Source organism: Thalia democratica, chromosome 1 (assembly GCF_965202585.1).
Source record: "Thalia democratica chromosome 1, ktThaDemo2.hap1.1, whole genome shotgun sequence".
Taxonomy (NCBI): domain Eukaryota; kingdom Metazoa; phylum Chordata; class Thaliacea; order Salpida; family Salpidae; genus Thalia; species Thalia democratica.
The window spans coordinates 62,130,714-62,149,728 of record NC_139165.1 but is presented as its reverse complement, the minus strand read 5'-3'; the positions used below and the strand labels follow the sequence as shown (position 1 = coordinate 62,149,728).

At 24.4% G+C, this 19,015-nt stretch overlaps 1 protein-coding gene across 3 annotated transcripts in view; it reads right to left on the bottom strand.

Annotated features, from left to right (window-relative positions):
- Positions 1-1,536: 1,536 nt before the first annotated feature.
- LOC145849288 (rho-associated protein kinase 1-like) overlaps positions 1,537-19,015 on the bottom strand; it is a 42,403-nt gene continuing 24,924 nt past the window's right edge. The window contains exons 21-34 of one of the 3 annotated variants that reach the window (XM_082954450.1): positions 18,522-18,653; positions 17,381-17,484; positions 14,320-14,503; positions 11,625-11,718; positions 11,286-11,440; positions 10,798-10,926; positions 10,395-10,569; positions 7,461-7,623; positions 6,776-6,854; positions 6,375-6,576; positions 5,302-5,500; positions 4,982-5,074; positions 3,245-3,551; positions 1,537-2,339 (exon numbers count right to left, since the gene is read on the bottom strand). In XM_082954450.1, the coding sequence (XP_082810576.1) occupies positions 3,284-3,551; positions 4,982-5,074; positions 5,302-5,500; positions 6,375-6,576; positions 6,776-6,854; positions 7,461-7,623; positions 10,395-10,569; positions 10,798-10,926; positions 11,286-11,440; positions 11,625-11,718; positions 14,320-14,503; positions 17,381-17,484; positions 18,522-18,653 (1,977 nt within the window). In that variant the 3' untranslated portion in view covers positions 1,537-2,339; positions 3,245-3,283. Of the gene's footprint in view, positions 2,340-3,244; positions 3,552-4,981; positions 5,075-5,301; positions 5,501-6,374; positions 6,577-6,775; positions 6,855-7,460; positions 7,624-10,394; positions 10,570-10,797; positions 10,927-11,285; positions 11,441-11,624; positions 11,719-13,508; positions 13,675-14,319; positions 14,504-17,380; positions 17,485-18,521; positions 18,654-19,015 lie in introns of all 3 variants that reach the window. The other 2 variants (XM_082954451.1, XM_082954452.1) reach the window with 2 other exon arrangements.

The following is a 19,015-nucleotide window of genomic DNA, read 5'->3' as shown; positions in this document are numbered from 1 at the left end:
TGTACTGATAGATTTTTATATAAATCTAGACAACATCAAACCCACAAAAAATAGAAACTGAACAAAGTTTTTAGATGTTTGCAAAATAGTAGAAATCAACCATTTCTTAATAAAAAATAACAATGCATAAATGTAGCACACCGTTCGGCTTTAGCAAAATTCATACGAAACTCTTAGGTTTTTTTTTATCGTTAATAAATAAAATAAAACAACTACATCTAGTTTTTATTTTTTTGCTGTTAAAATGATCATTAATTTAAGATTTTTTTTTACACTACACATTTAACTAGCTTTTATCTTTTAGAAATATACTTATAAAAAAAAAATAGCTATAAAAGCTTATGGTTTAAATGGGTAACTGTCAAAATTGCACGAGGGGATAAAATTGCACAAAGGATCTTTTATGCACAAAGACACTTTTGCACGAGCAGACAATTTTGTACGGGTTAAGTTTTTTTTACTATCACTACTACTCCTAACCCTCGGTCGGTAAGTTGTTTTTTTTTACTATTACTGTTACCACTAACCCTCGGTCAGTAACTAAGTTTTTATTAAACTATCTTTTGTTTTTTATTATTTTTTTACTCTCGTGCAAAATTGACCCTTGGTGCAAAATCGTCTTCGTGCAATTTTGTTCCCTCGTGCACTTTTGTGCCTTCATGCAATTTTGTCTTCGTGCAATTTAGACCCGTTCCCGATTTAAATACGTGAGATATATTGCTAATGCAAGACATAATTTAACACTGATCACAAAATCAAGCACTATCGTTTTCTAGGTTTAGACACTCATACTCTACCGTGGATAAACGTGGACCTTGCTTTTAGTAGTTTAAAAAAAACAATCGCCAAGTTTTCAACTAAAAAACTGTAATACTTTAAATAATTATTTCATTAAACTTTTGAAATTTTGTTTTAATACCACAATCTTTTCAAATTTTTTAACTAAGGAGTTTTTAAGAGTTTTAATAAGCTGACACAAATATTAAAAAAAAAAACTCAAACAAACAAATTAGCTGCTTGTATGGGCTACTCATATTAATTTTAGGATTGATTGCAGGTAAAAAACTACTTGTGAACAACTTATAGAAATATTTATACATACAAACTCAAGTCTTTGAGCATAAAACTTTCTTAAACAACATTTTAACTAAAATGAATGAAAAGTTGAATAAAAAAAATTGGAAAATTGGGTACAAACTTTATAATGTTTCTTATCTCATGGTAAAAACTGTTTTTTTAAATGCATATTTCTTAAGAGAAACTTAGGAAAACAAAAAGTAAGTTAAATCATATTAGTAATAAAAATTAGCCAAGGGACATAAGTAAAACAAACAACTTTAAAAGAGCTTTTTTTAGATTGATCACTTAACTTAAAATTTGTACGTGTTTGTAAAATATATGATAAATAAATGAACTTAAGCGAATCAATGAAGAAATTTAAAAAAAGTAGTTTTACTTAAATTCTTAACTCAAAATGTTTCAAATTAAGACATGTCAAATTTTAATAGTTTTAAGCTATTTTTACAAATACGAATCGATAAAATAATTAACATAATAAATTTCTAGCTTATAATTTTTTAAAACAGTTTGTATAATTTTTCAAAATTGTATTTTTAGACTAAATAATGTAAAAAAAAATCATTTATGATATACTAAATCAGAGTTTACTGTTAGTTCAAACAGTGTAAAACCACATGTTAAAAAGAATGATGCAACTTTATCTTGTATTTTAGGTTATTTGAAAACAAATTCAACAAAAAAACTGCCCCTAATTAACCATTACAAAAATATAAAATAGTAAACAATGATAAAATTTTTCTATAGATAAACACCAAAAAGAATGTATTAACTGCAAAAACAAAAGCTGCATTAATAAAAATAATAAAAAAGGTACTGTTTTAAATGAAAACTTTAAAACTATTACGAAAAATTATATCTAAGTATTGATTTTTTTAGGTAATCTAACTAATAGACTTTTTTTAAACGTTAAATAAAAATTTTAAATAAATCAATAATAAAAAAAGTTAAGAAATAGCGAGCCATAAGAAAGGAGTCATTATAGCCGAAAAGGCACTAAAAACTGGCTGCTTGGAACATTTAAAAAGCAGTCAATAACTTAAACACTTTATAGTAATAAATTTGATCGCTAAAAGAAACAACCACTTATTTCATAATAAAAATTTAAAATTTTGGAATAATGTAAACAAAACTTGCGATCAAAAACTAGGCAAGTAAATATAGAAAATACATCTTTATAACTATAGTAGGATAATGCAGTTATAAACCAAAATGTAGCTTTTTAATTCTTTTTGTACTCTATGTCCATTTTCTGTTGTTAACTGTAAAAATTTTAATAAATTAAAATATATCAAACTTAGTTTTCAAATATAAAATACTTTATGTAAAGTTTATCTTGGAACTTATATGACAAAAAAAACTTATACACACAGTTTTTTACCTACTATTATGAAAACAAAAAAAAAGTATATAAACCACTAAGATAGTAAAAGTACTAAAATTAGTGATCTACCGGATCTAAAAAATTAGTCTCCAGCCGGATCTGAATCCAGGTTTATTGAAAAATTAGTATCCGGCCGAATCCAGATCCTGGTTTTAATTTGAAATTTGGATTTAGCCGGATTCATAAATCTCTCAAATTTCCCCATAACATCTAGTGTAAATTTAAAACTACCATAAAATATGCCTAAGACTTTTTTTGCTCTTCATTATGAACTCTAGAATATCTAGTTTAAGTATCATGTTTTCTTGATCTAGTGTAACTTTCTAAGATTTTCCCATAATATCTAGTGTAACTTTCAAAATATTCCCTTAATATCTGGTGTAAATTTCAAAACTTCCCTAAAATACAAAATAAGAACTTCTTTTTTTATAAATCTTTATTAAGAACTCCAAAATATCTTGTGTAAGTTTCTCGTAATATTTAATGTAACTTTCAAAGAATTTTTTTATATTAACTAGTGTAAGTTTCAAAACTTCCTTAAAACACGCATAAGACTTTTTACTTGCTCTTTATAATGAACTTCAGAATATCTAATATAAGTTTCAAAACCCTCAAATACGTACTTTATTTCTTTTGCACAAAATATTAAAACGAATAAAGTATATTGAGTGTATCTATATATTGTAATTTTCACTTAATTATACTTCATAATCATAACGTAAGGAAATGTTTTTTTTTTCTTTACAAAAAATACTCAAAACAATTATTTAAATACTTACTAACACATAATTTTAAAATTAATAAACTATGTTGTACAAGCTTTTATTTTTGCTTCTGACTGTCAGCCCTCCTCAGAAAATTTTTCAATTTGTTTCTGCTGGGTGAAAAACCACTATCGCTATGCGGCATCAAAGAGAGTCTCGACTGGTGAGATTGCAACGTTTTGGACTTTTGACTCAAACTACGCTTTACTTCGTCACCAGATTGAACGCATCTCTCCGGAGCAGTTACCAAGCAACCAGTTGAGACTGCAGGTTGAAGGTAAAACTGGTGGCGGTCTTCATCTAAACTGGTTGACGTCATAATCTTTCTGTTGTTGGTTAATTGTCGTCGTAACTATAGATAAATATTTCCATGCTCACATCTACACTTGACAACATAAAGATGAAAAAATGCAAACAAAAAATGAGTTAAATTTTTTTCAACGAATGTCATCTGATTAAAAGAAAGCTTTGGTTTTAAACATAAAAAAAAACTATTTTAATTGAAATTAACTAGTATACTGAAATACTTAAACACTGTTCATAATTAAAGTACGTTGTGTTTGCTAGATGAGTACACGAAAGACACTTCACAAAGTATTTAAACTTAAAATATTTATGACATTTTTATTAATAGTGAATTATCTTTTTTTAAAACAAAATAAATAACTGGTATGTGAACAAAATTTATCAGAAAATACAAGAATTTAACAAATTTAAAACACTTTTTTTTTGTATAAAGTCAAACTATAAAATGATTACTAAAATAAAGAAGTTAATTACTGAGGTCGAAAATGCAAATAAACAACAAATGTAAAAAAATTGCAATTTTAATCATGACAGATGAAACAAAATAGGCTTATTATATGGCAACATAAACTTGATAATATATTCATTATATCTTTAACTATTGAAAAAATGTTTTATCTTATTATCATTTATGGCAAGAACGAAAACTTCTAAATAATTAATTTAGTTTAAAAAAAATAAAATTTATTCGACTTAGTTATTATTGTAAAATCGATGTTAAAATTTTATATTCTATGCAAACAATGTGCTATTGTACAAAAATATTTTTGGATGCCTTAACGTTTTAAAACTTAAAATAAGTGATATAACTATAATTAACTATAATATTAGGGCAACTATAGTTAAAACAATAAAAAATTTAAAAACGCAAACAAAATTATAAGAAACTTCAATTTGAAAATACTGATAAAATTTTTTAAGCCTTTGAACTTTATATAGAAATGCTTCTTTAAAATAATATATATACTGAAAATTAAAGTTTTATACTTTTTAAGATAAAAAACAATCATTATTTACCTAATAACAAAAAATAATACAATCATTATGTTTTTTCATAGTTTTAAAATAATAATGACCTAATCTTAATGTTATTAATATTAATGGAAAAAATCAATTGTGTAAGACTGTAAAATAAAATATAAAACTGACAAGAAAAACCTAGCATGTTGCTAAGTAAAACTAAGTAAACTTAATTATATGTATAATGCAACCATCAATCTATTAAAGCAAAGAAACCGATAAATATTGTACAACAAAAAATAAACACGAAATGAATACATTATATAAACACATAAACTCAGATTGTATTTATGAGCTTATACTAACTTCCATAAATACTGAACTTAGTCTTCATGTTGACAACATAAATCGCGTGTTTCATTTTAAAGCTATTAAAACTAAAATATATGCAGCATAGTGTGTCTTAGTTTGCATAAACATACAGTCTTACCTTTTTTCTTGGATTGTTTTATATTTATCGCTTCTACTAGAAGGTTTTCGAATTGCTGGATTGTATCGAACTGAAGCAACTCTTGGCGAATTTCTGTATTTAAAGCAAATAATAAATCTTTAATAAAACCCAAGACTTAATATTTACATCAAATTATGATGAATTTTACTAACTTTGTTTATCAAGATGTAATGGATTTATAAACAGTTGTATTTAAATTGAATGAGCATAAATTATAAAACAAATAAAAAAACAAAGGAAACACTAATTAAGTTGACAAATAAATAAATTTACTATATCATAGTTTCTTAATAAACTACCTTCCAGTAAAGGAATCATTTAAGGTTGGAGGTTTCTTTGGAATTTTTTTTTGTAGTTGCCTTACCCAGTTCTTCTGATTGCTACTATCACTACACTTAAGCAGAAGTTCTTTTGTATCTAGGTCAGAATACACATTTGCTTTACATGGTTGAATAGTATTGTCATCTAAATGTTCTTTATGGAATTTTATATGACATTCTGTTTATAAAGATATTCAAAACTATTAGTGTGTAACGTTTTTAAATAATTTTGAAAATTTCATATGAAAAATAAACTTGCAAACTTTCGGATAAAAGAATAGAATAAAAACAATTATAAGTATTTTTACACCAATAATTAATTTTTTCGATGTGTCAAAAAAAACCTTTTAGAGTGAAAATTTGATTTTATGTTAACAATAAAAAAATAATAAATTATTCTTCATAAAAATAGCTTGATATATATTTACAAACATAAAACTAAATTGTAAATAATTTGTTAACTCAAAAATATGTTAATTTTCAGTTACTAGATACTTTTTACAGCTTAACAAAATTAAAGTAATTTTCAAGAGATTAGAAATCAAAGTTGGTAAATTTAATAGGTATCGTAATAAAAACTATATACAAAAATTTAAACTTTCTTTAAAATTTTTTCAAAGTGGATTGTACAAATTATTAAATATTCAATTGAGGAAAATTTAAGTTTGTAAATAAATAGTCTTTCTATTAAACAAATATGATCAGTAAGAGGTTTAAACATATTTAAATCTGAAACAATTTTTTAAATATCAGTCAAGAGTTTGTTAAAATAATACATTTTAGAACAGAACGATTTTAAGCAAAAAAAAAGTATTATGTTTTTTTTTTAATATACTAATTGAAATTAAGTTATGTTCAAATCTTTTATCAAAATATCTATACTAATCAATACTCGAAATATTCTTAAAACAAACTTTATAAAGCTAATAGGTTGAAAAAATCTCAACAAAGTTCATTTAATAGTTTTTACACACTTGGTTTTGACTAAATTAAATAAAAAATGATAAAAACTTGTTAGGTTTCAAAAATAGCTAGTAAGAAAAAAAACAGACTTTGACACTCAATAGCGGGAGGCGGCTTGAACATGGGCATAGCCCAAAGAGGTTTTGTACAATTTTCGCAATTAGTTGGTAAATGGTATACGATAGGAATGAAGTTGTGGCCTCTGTGGGTTCCTTTCCCTTCTTCATCTGTTGTATCCGGCTTATTTTGTTCATCGCGTCGTCGTGATTCACCTTCCGTGGCGTAAAGTATCTAATAATGTTTTGAAATCTAATTCACACAAAACATATTTTCTAAAGCTTTATTTCGTCCTAGTAATATATAAGTTTTTTATTTTAATTCAACAATATATACTTTTTTGTATTATAAAAGCACTTATAAGAACTGTATCAATTTAAAAAGTTAACTATATTATTAAAAAGTAAGTTTGTAGTAAAGTATAAAAATAAACTTGAAAAATAGTAGGAATTTCTTGTGGTTTGGCTCTATATGCTTCTGCTTGAGTAACTGGACGAACATGAAAAAGTTTCCTGTTTTAAAAGTTAACAAACTATAAAACACTAACTCAAAAAAAAAAGACAGTTTTCATACATAGTTAGTGTTATTTAGGAATTTTTAGCAGCTGAGCACACAAAATAAAATCTTTTAAGATACAGCGTTTTTATTTTGAAACAAAAAAAAATAGTTGGAATTACTACAAACTATTATGTGCTTATGAATTAAGATTATAAAATTAACTTTAAGTAACAACAAAGTATAAATGCTTAGTTTATAGTTTACCTCAACACTTTAAAATTAATAACAATTCACTAAAAAAATTTGAAAAAACAAAAAAACAACATACCCAACTCAATAAATATTAAAATAACACTTAATTAACATTTAAAAAATAATTTAATAAAGCAAAATCAAAATTAGCCTCAGTTTTGCATAAAAATTTTAAGTTGAATGTGTAAGACTGAGTTTTACATAAGACTCTTAAATTAGTCTAAGTTATACCGGCTTCCTATACCAGATAAAGTATAAATATAAAAATTGACTATGTTTTTATAAACTCGTTTATACATTGATAGCAACAAAAACTTAAAACAAAGACTTACCGTTTAAAACTTATACAATTATTTTAAAAAACGAACTCAAGATCAATTATCATTCTTGGATTTGCATTGTCTTTTTCGGCTTCAGAATTATAGAATAAAATTTTCCGTTTGCTCACTATAACATATTGACTCTTCCAATATCCTATCTTTTTTATATTGCTTCTATTCGGTATTGATAACCATCCACTTAAGGTGTTCTCTGTTTCAAAAAAACCTTCAAACTCTTTACTACTTATAAACATACTTATTAAACAATTCATAATAGTAAGATACTTATCATGTTTATTAGCCACTAGTTGCAAATAAAGTACATTCTAATTTCAAATTAACATTTCTTTTAAGTTTATTTCAAATCTAAACGTAAAACAAAAACTAATTAAGGACATAGGGAGGTCCGATTTTTTTTTTACAAAAAATAACATTGACTCTTATTTAAATGTTTTCAGTATATACTATAAGATAATTTTGTAGAAGAAAAAAATATATACATTATTTGAGTTATAACCACTTCTGTAAAAAAATGTGATACAACCGTATAAAAGGAAAAAAATTAAAGATCAACTTTCTCTGAATTTTTGAATATCTAAAAGAAACCTATCACCTTCTGAAATTTTTCAAAGGAAATTATTTTAAAATTTCAGGAAATCATCTATTTAATATTAAATAAAACAGAACAAAGCAGTTTTTTAAATTAAAAATCAAAAAACTATAGCAAAAATAAAAAAAATATAGATTTTATTTGTTTATATTTCATACAAATAAAATACAAAGATTATTCTAAGATTTTTTTAATAACTGCTGAAAAACAGGAGGAGAGAGATTATTATTTAAATAGTCTATTTTCACTGTAAAGTTTTCGCCTTCTATAATGAATCGATTGAACTCTATATCTTTTATTGCTTATATCTTAAAGTTATTTCAATTTTTTATAAACTTTGAAAATCAACAAGTAGCTTAGTATTTTTGTAAAAAATAACACTAAGTTTAAATAAATATATATTTACTCTCCCTCGCCCTTTAGCCATAACTTTTTTTTTATATAATATTGTTAAACATTACTTTAGACAGTTTTAAAACAAACTCAAATTCAAAGAAGAATATTTTAGAGGTGTGTAATTTAATGTTATTAACATTTAGTTAAAACCTACTTACTAAAAATGAAAAACCATAACGAAAAATAAATTGCTGATAGACAACTACAAAAATTAAAAAAAAAATAGTAAAATAGAATTTAGTAACTGTAGATTTACTTAATCAATAGAACTAATTTTGTATTTTTCTATCAAAAAGATGTCAATGTTTGCTGAGAACAAAACAAATCATAAATATTAACTATATTAAGTATATATAGAACTAAACAACACTTTTATTTTAAATTTACAAATAAATAGTTTGTAAAACAATGTTGCAAGTAGTTCATCTCAATAATCAAGATATATTTAAAGTATGAGCCATGAATTGCACTAAACAAATATTAAAAACAAATTGATCACATATTGAAATGTATTCAGTTTGCTTAGAACCAAATTGCTGACTAAACTATATATTTTTATATAATTTTTTGTCAGGGACTTTAATTTTCTTTAAATGTTTAAAAGTCTTTAAATGCTACAAAATAAAAATTAATTGCAATAGTTACATTATAATAATAGCTAACATACTATATTCACATGATTTTAAATAAGTTAAGATTAGAATTGGAAAGTTTAGAAAAGATTGCTTAAAAGCTGTAAAGTAGATCGTTTTTCTTTTTGTTTACAATTTTTACGTTCTATAAGGAAACTATTGCACATTCTACTTTGATCCTTTAATCTTTAAAACTACTTTTTTTTTAACCGTAAAAAGTTTCTAGTTGCTTAATTATATTTTTCAAAATTACATCAGTTTGTAAAAAAAATAATTATACACTTATAAATTTATTTAGTTTTTCCTAAACGCTTAAACGTACAAGAGTGTTTTTCAAAAAGTAATACTTTAAAAATTTTTGTCCTGTTTATTCTTTAAATCTCTTTTTATTAGAAGCATTAAACTATTTTTATAAAAATACAGAATTCAGGATCTGTAATCTGTCCTGTATCTTGAAGCAGATATTTAAAACTTTTTTCACTAAAAAACTTTTCTTGAAGTTAAACTGTTTATTTAAGATCCTATTGCCTGACTATGAGATAGGCGTTCTAATGCAATCTCGATTAACTTTATATTGGGATTTAATACAAAATTATGTATAGAAAGATGCAGTGGTATTATTTTAAGATATGCCTATTGTGTGGTAACAATTAAAACTAGAACTTATGGCAAAAAATAATGTTAAAAGCCTAAATTTGCTTGTTTTGCACATGCTGTTTTAAATTTAAAAATTTCTGCTAAACCAAGGGTCGGCAAACCCTGCAGATCGTATTTAATTTAAAAGCTTATGCAAAACTTTTTTTTTTTATTAATATTCAAGCTACCAGTAGATTTTTACTAACATAATAACAGTTAAAAAAAGATCTATAAGTACTTACTGTACAAATTTTATTAAAGATGAATTTCGTTTAAAACAATAATTTTCCAGTTTCACATAATTTAGTGCTTATTTTAACTTTCAAAACTAATCCTAATTGATTTGAACAAATCATACATGTAAAAAAAATTCATTTTGAAGGTCACGATTTAATTGGTAGTTTTTAGGGATGTTAACTTTGCTTATCAAAAAAAAGAGCCAAGTATTAGTTTTGTTTGTTTTTGACATACTTAGTTTAAAATAAGCGATTACCATTGAGCTTTAACACGGTGCTTTAGATAAATGGTCTCTATCCCATATCTTTAAAAATATAAGTCATGAAAATATAATCTACTCAAGTAGTCCGTGTAGTTTTTCTCAACTAAAATACTAAAAAGAAACAAACAAATTTAATTCATCGTAACTTAACTCAAAACACTCAGATTACTTGATAGTAATCACAAAACATAAAAACTAGTTTTAAACACCTTGAGAATTAGATGAAACTCCGGCATTGTTGTCATCAACATTTTGAAGAGAATTTTGAGAAGTCACATCGCTTTTCAACAACTGTATTTGTCTCTGTAAATCTTCTATTGTGGCGTCTTTACTGTCTATTTGCATGGAAAGATCTTGCAACTTAGTTGCATCCTGCTCACACACCTTTGAGTTTTAAAAATTTGCTTTTATAGTTTTAGGTAACTAGACACTAAAATTGACTAATATTAGTGTTTATATTATCAAGAAAAAAATAACAAACAAAAATATTATAATTCTTAACGATCTACTTATGATCAACAGAAAAAACTCAAACAAAAAGTAAGTCTAACTCTAAAAATATATTTTCATATCACAGTCTTATTTGTGTTTCTTATAAGAACAAATAAAAACCTCTTGAAGATCTTCTAATGCTTGCTTGTGTGCAAGTGATTGTTCATTATATTTTTGTTTTTCTCTACTTAATTCAGCTTCAAGCTTTCGACATTCCTTTTCCTTTTTCTTGAATACATCCGAGGAAACCTGCAGCATAAATAAGTTGCAATACAATATTATATAAAAAAAAATAATTACTTTATTCAACTACTGATGAACTACCTTAAATAAAACTAAACATAATATAAGTTAATAAGGTATAAAAAAAACAATAGTAATTATTCTTTTATAACACATACCTTTAAAGAAAAAAGCAATTGAAAAACTATTATAGCGTTTAGTTCTGAAGTAATTATTGAGGATCAAAAATTGACAACAATTCGTTTTACGCTTTTTGGCTTTGAAATTATTTTTATAAATTAAATAAAAGTTTATAAAAAAAAGACTAAATATATCACGTAGATGACTATCATTTAGAATAGGTGAAGGGAATTTATTTAAAGTACCTTGTTTTTCTGTTTTTTGAAATCCTTTTTGTTCATTACTTCAGCTAGTTTGTTTACTGCCTGCATTTTGAGCATTTTCTCTTGTTTCAACTTATTCTCAAACGCATTTTTTAAATTCGGTATCTCAGCGTTTTCTTTTGTTAATATTTCATGGACTAAATATAAATAACAGTTTTTAAACTTTTACGCTAAAGTTTGATATGTTAGCTTGAATAATAGTGTATAAAAAGTTGACGGCAAAAAAAAAACAAATAGCTTATAATTTCTTGTTAATTTTAAGATTTTCTAGTCATAATCAATTTCACACTTTCAATTATCTTTGTTCAAACGATAAAAAACCTTTTTTAAGCTGTTCAAAACTTGTTGACAATTCCTCAAATTGACTGTTTCTTTTACTTAGCATAGTCTCTGTATTTGTAATCTTCTTTTCAAGCTAAAAAATGTGATATTGAATACTTTGAATCAAGTAACTTTTTAATAAAAAAAAGTTGTATCTAATTTATTATTCACATCTTTAAACTACATAAATGTTGTAAATTAACAAACAAAAAGAAATAATTTTAAACTTACAATTTCATAACTTTTATATTATAGTTAATCTTTATTTTATCTACACTTAACAAAAATCTAAATAACATGCACTAAGTTGCTCATTCCAAAATTATTTAAATTTACATAGTAATCACTTAAATATTTTAACAGTTTTAGCAATAATTACATTCCATACCAAAAATTAAAAGTAACATGCATTTGATAAAAATTTTAAAATACTAAACATGCTATGCTGCAATACAAATGACTAAATTTATTTGTTTTACAAAAGCATTTCAGCTCAACAAATATATTCTACCAGGTTTGTAGACTAACGTTTAGTAGAATAAAAGTAGAAACATTAATGTCCATAAGAAAGATAAGCATAAGACAAAAATATATTTTAAGTAGAGTTAAAAGGAAATTTAGTAAAAAATAAAGGTAAATGCTAAATTGTCTTCATTCAAATAAAAGTTATAAACTATACTCAGGGTTGCCACTCATTTTTTCCAAATTTCTACCTGGTTTTTAAAAGTACACATTTTGGGTCTATTTTAAGTTTTAAGTCAAGTTTAAGGTAAGAAATTAAGTTAAATAGTACAAAAACATTGAAAAAATACTGTAAAGATATTTTAAATATGTTTTTTAATAAAAACAAATTTTGATGATGACAAAAATTGTTATTCATATGATATATTTTTTTGAGTCAAATCGAAATTTTACTACTGAACATTTGAAAATTGTTAAAATTCCAGGTTTTTTTTGCCTAAATTGTTAAATTTCAGGTTTTTTCCAGGTTTCCAGGTAAAGTGGCAACCCTGTATACTGAACAATATTTTTGTAAGTGGCCGGCCTCCAAAAGTAAAGACAAATATTTAAAAAATAATTTTGGCGATAAATACACTTTAATTAAAAACTTTTAATTACAATACAAACAGATAACAATACAAACAGATTTTAACACTTTGTAAAAGTTTTAGATCTAAATCGAAGAAAAAACATCATTAAAAGCATTAAAATTATATATAAATATTTATAGAATTGAAACTTTATAATTAAACCTAATCTTTGTTATAAAATTCAATCACCTACAGTGTTTTTGTGTAAGTTAACAGACTAAAAACAGGGTTTTAATTCATAAAGTTAAAGGGAAGTTTGTTAAGTTCTTTAGAAAAACTATTAAGAAAAAGAATCTAATAATAAAATATAGCGAAATTAGTTAGAGAATTTGAAGCACTAAAATTTAAAAACATTAACTATCAGCTTAAGCAGCAATCATTATATAAATACTGGAAACTTCAAGAAGTTAAAAAAATTTAAGAATTTTTAAAATCTATTTTTGTTTTTTATCAAAATATGCTGTTTAATTTGTAGGTTATCAATTATCATTGAACAATTAGGAGGCCACTGAATTATATTTAAGTGATTAAGAATTAATGAAAAAGCGTAGATGTTTTTAAAAAACTTTACGGAAAACTAAGATGCAAAAATTTAATAAATTTTAAACTAATCAAATTATTGCTCTATGAGCATTTCAAAAAACTACCTAAAATATAAAAATCAAGTTTACTAAGCGTGAAGTCATTTAATTTCAAACTGGTGATTTTGTTATATGCAGTAATTACTATCTATCAGATTAATAAAAGCGATTCTACCCATGTCTTATAATGACATAAGTGAAGAACATCTTACAATGGTAGTTGTGTTTTCGAATTCAATCACTTTATCCTTATGTAAATTTTCTGCGTCAACTTTAGCCAGTTGTAAATGAACAATTTCGCGTTCGTAGTGAGATCTCCATTGCTCTAGAATGGCGTTTGTGTCTTGCACTAGCTGCAACTGCGTCACCAGAGTATCCCTAATCGTTTCAAGTAACTTAAAAGTTTTTGCTCGAAGCAATAAAATATTACTCTTAAGACTAGCAATATTTAGGTGAAAAAGTAATGATGCTCATTACTGAAAACTCAGTTGGCAGTTTTTTGTAAAATCAAAAAAAAATACATTCATAAAAACAATTACTCTGCATACTCATATTTAGTTACTGTTATAACTAACCTTTAATGCTATTGCATCCATAAAGTAATAAGTTAGCATGCATTTTTTCGCTTTACAATGTTAAACTTAAAATAGATATGCATAATAAAAATGTGTCACATTTTAAAACCAATACATCTTAAAATACATGTAAATATAAACATAGCAACATATAATATTTACCAACACTACTAATGAAACTTGAAATAGAAAGAAAGAAGATAAACATAACAAAAAAATAACATAACAATGAAAAATAGAAAGAAACATTTTCCCAACACAACAACACAATTTCTAGAATATATCATTTTAACACAGTTTCTGCTAAAACATGAGTACTTTAAAAATTTAAATAACTTAAATAAAATAAAATAAATGCATCACAGCTTTAAAATATTTAGCAAAACTTTAACCATTAAACTTAAATTCAAAAAAATAACGCATGCTTGATAATCCTTTGTTTACTTACAGAAAATTTTACATTTTGTAGTAGCTGTAACTCTTCTCTGGTATTTTGAAATTCATTTAGTTCTAACTCTACTTTATTATTTTTCAGCTGGGAAGAATTAAGTTTTTCTTCTATTACAACCTTACTACTTTCAAGTTCCAAGCACCTTTCTTTGTACTTTCGCACTTCATCAGTCAGCTTTTCACTTTTTTTTCATTACAATCAATAATTATATTAACAAATTCATAAAAAACTAGTCTACTCCATAACTAAAGAAACAAGTAAAGAAATTTTTAGTATGAATTATAGTTGCTAGTTTCATTTTCTATTCATTTTTAATGATGAATTATAAACACACGTTACTAAGTATAAAGAATAATTCTTAGAACTCTATTTTGATAAATGTCAAGTACTCATTGAAAATTAACTTTTAAAAGCTAAATTTGAATGTTTATTCATTCTAATTAGGCAAATTTATAACAAAAATCTGTTTAATATTATGTACGACTAAAAAATATTTTTATTATTAAAATGTTCAGTACGTATCATCTATATTGATAACTATTTTTTGATAAACATACATAGACTTGTACAGGGTAGCTGTAAAACTTGCACGAGCATACAAAATTGCACGAAGACACTTTTGCACGTGCAGACACTTTTTCACGGGTTGAATTCTTTCTTTTGATAATTTTCTTGTTAGTTTAATTTTTTTTTACTACCACTGTTACCCTTAACCCTTACCCTCGGTTGGTAACTTTTTTTAAATTAATTTTATTTTATTTATTCTTTTTTTTTTTAATAACTTTTATTATTATTATTTATTTTTACTATCACTGTTACCCCTAACCCTTACCCTCGGTCAGTAACTTTTTTTTATCTTTTATTTTTTTATCTTTTATTTTTTTTTTGTTTTTTTATCTGTTTTCTTTTACTCTCGTGCAAAATTGTCTTCGTTCAATTTTGTTCCCTCGAGCAGTTTTGTGCCCTCGTGCAATTTTGTCTTTGTGTAATTTTGACCCGTTCCCACTTTGACCCAAACTATACTTGTACAACTCAAAATAAAGAACTATTTGTTTTACACAGAAAAATCGAATAGTAAAAACAAAAAAACAAGTTATATAGTTTATAATTTCTCATTTTTAAAGTGATTTTTTTAGGATACTTATAAAAGAAGTTTGAGCATCTGAGAAAAATCAAAAAAAAATACAAAAAAATTTAATAACAGTATCAATTTTATTAATAATAATTTTTTTTAATCTTTTAACTTATACTATAGTATAGTTGGTTACATGACAATTCAAATTCGGACAACTCAAATTCCGACAATTCAAATTCTTTAAAAAATATTTAAAAGACTATATTCAAAAAGTAATATAAATTTGAAAAAAATATAAAAACGTGTATGTAGATCTTATTAATATCTATAAGCCACTTTTATCTTTTTTTTTTGAATCTAAATTTTTTTCAAGGTATTTTAAAACTACTAAAAATAACTATACTTTTTACTTTAATAAAGCCATATCTCAAAAAATATTTAACTTTTTGCAAAAAGAAAAAAATGGCCTGTATATATTAATATGATTTACATATACATTTTTTATTTTAAACAAATATACATTACTTTTTTATTTTTAGCCGTTTCAATTTTTTATTAAGAATTTGAATTGTCGGAATTTGAATTGCCCAAATTTTAATAGTCGTGCACCCAGTATAGTTGTGTACTTTTTACTTTATAGATAGCAATAAAAGTTCTCGACTTAAATATAAGAAGAATGATCAATTCAAAATTTTATTAACAATACAATGTTTCACTCGCTTGAACCTAATCAAACAAGATCATCAGATGAATAAAATCTTATTCAAATAGATTAGTTTATAGTTTATAACCTATATAACCTATAGTTATATAACTATAGTATAGTTTATAACCTACTTTTGCGATCACAACAATGTACTTTTTTCAAGTTAGAATAACCACAACACTCAGTAACTATTAAGACTTAAGGCTTTGTTTAAACTTTGTAAGCATTAAAATCTTAAAGGCCACTAATTGTTTAAAAATAGTTTCAATGTTTTTTAACTTTCTTCCAGGCTTTTCAAATTACAAGTTTTTATGTCTCTTTTTAGTGTAAAACTAATTTTATTGCAAAAATAAAAAATTATAGTATAGAATTCATAAAAGAATACTGTAATGCTACTTTAAATGTGTTTTTTGTAATAAAAAAAGCTCTGAATAACACATAGTTTTTGTATATAAACTATTTCTTGTCTAACCTAAATGTAATTATATTACAATTAAAAATTGTTAAAATCTCAGGTGTTTTCACTAAATACTTAAATTCCAGACTTCCAGGTAAAATGGCCATCCTGATAAATAGTAAACCGATCTCTAGGTCTAAATTTTCTTCTTAAAAACAGAATTATTAACATCTAAAAAGTTGATAACTGAATTTTTAAAATAATTAAATAAGCATGTTATATATTTTTACGGAATCTAAAAGGTGTTTATTGAAAATTAAAATTTTATAGTTAGAAAACTGCTTATTTTACCTAAAATATAAGTAGTTCTTTTAACGGTTTGATTTATCTTTATTTTATTTTAATACTAATCTAATAGTTTCAAGTTAAAAAAGTTTTACTTTTATATTTACAACTCTCTATAAAAAAAAAACTTTAATCATTTGTTTTATTTCAAATTTACAATCTTAACATAAAATATAAATTACATTTTTACAATGTTTTCATTAAAATAAATAAAGTTAACTCATAGAAATAGGAAGCTCATAGTTAGTACAAAGAATTAACTTCAAAATTTATTATAAAAAGAAATTAAAGGTAAAAAGTTATAAAAATAGCTATAGAAGTGTCCTGAAATTAATTTTTATTTTCATTTATACAAATTTTATAGCTTCTAAACATATATATATATGTATATGGGAAACCTCTGTAATTAAAACTGTGAAGTTAATTTGGTACAGAAAGGCTTTAGTTTTATAAGAATAACTACAAAAAGTCTAATTTATTAAAAAAACTTTTTTGATCAAGTCATACTTTTATTCAAAAGAAACATAATAAATACCTGTCATCTCTGAGCATGTTCATGTTGCTTTCTTCTTCTTGCATCTTTTTATTTAGCTCCTCTTTTTCTTCTTTTAACTCTTTTACTTGTGTTCGGTATAAACTCTGTTGGTATAGTTTTTATTTTCATACATATTTAAAGTAAAAAACCTTTGAGAGAGAAAAATAAATTGTACTTTCTAGTACCTAGTTGTAGTTACTTTATGAAAATGTCATACTTTACTATGAAGAAGAGTACTTCTTTCAGTTACTTATAATAACAGGGTTGCCAAGGTGTTTTGAAAAAAAATTCTAGGTTTTCAAATTTATTCCACGTTTTTGAAAGTAGAAATTTTTTAGTCTAATTTTGATATAAAATTGAATTTAATGTCTCAAGTAGTATAAAAGTATTAAAAAGGTACTGTAATACTACTTTAAATGTGTTGTACAGTAAAAATTTAAATAATGATAAAACATTTGTATAATAGATTTTCCGTATCTACAGGGTTGCCACTCGTTTTTTCCAAATTTTTTCCAGGTTTTTCAAGGTTTTTCCAGGTAAAGTGGCAACCCTGTATCTAGTCTAAGTCTTGTTATTCTTCAAGCAAAAATTGTTCAAAACACAATTTTTTTAAGTGATTTTTGTTCGAAACTCCAGGTGTTTTCCTAAATTTTTAAATTTGAGGTTTTTCCAGGTTTATTTTGCCTAAATTATCAAATTCTGGGTTTGAAGGTTTTTTGGCAACCATGCAATTACCTTTTATCAGAAACTTTTAAATAATATATAACATCAATTTTCATTGCAGCATATATCTTGGAAAAAAAAAAACAATTTAAAAATTAGTTAGAAAGTATAAAACGTTTTAATGGATTTTATCTATTTAAACGTTTTGCTTAAAACCAAAAATCTATCAAAAAAATAGACAAAAAAATAAGCATAAGTTTTTTTAGGATAATAAGGCTTCAACTTAAATGCATCAATTAATTTCTAAAATACTTTTGTTATAAAAAAAGTAAAATAATCAAAAATTTATATTTTCACTGATAAAATTCAATGTTTGAAAATAGTTGGACCTTTCATTGCGTCATTTAAAACTATAGTGATATAGAAAACAACCTATTTATTTAAACAGTTCCTAGTTAAGCAAGTTTTATAAACTAACTGAAAAATACTGTTCAGCTTCGAGTTGGTCTTGTTGTTCGCGCATCGCACTTTCTTGTTCTTGCCTTTCTTTTTTTAATTTATGAAGACTTTTCTGTAAAACCTGCTTTTCTTCGCTCGACTGTTGCAAGTCCTGCATAAAGAACAAACATTTAAATAGCACTTAGAAAATAATCAAATAAGTTCTACTTTCACAAAAACAGTTTTAACAAAAAGTTATTGTGTAATACAAAGTCACTAGAATCAATTTATATGGCAACCAAGTAAAGAATAATATTGTAAAATATAATCGTATATATAAAAACATCTAACTGTTATTGCTGTCCGGTTAACAAATATAATTATATAATATTAAAAATAATTGCTCAACTGTACGTTTTACACAAAAAAAACCCTATATTCCTTTTTTTTCTATTATACTTTTTCTATTTATACACATAACATTTATGATAAACATTTTATACATATAAATTAGATTAATACATTAAAAGTGAT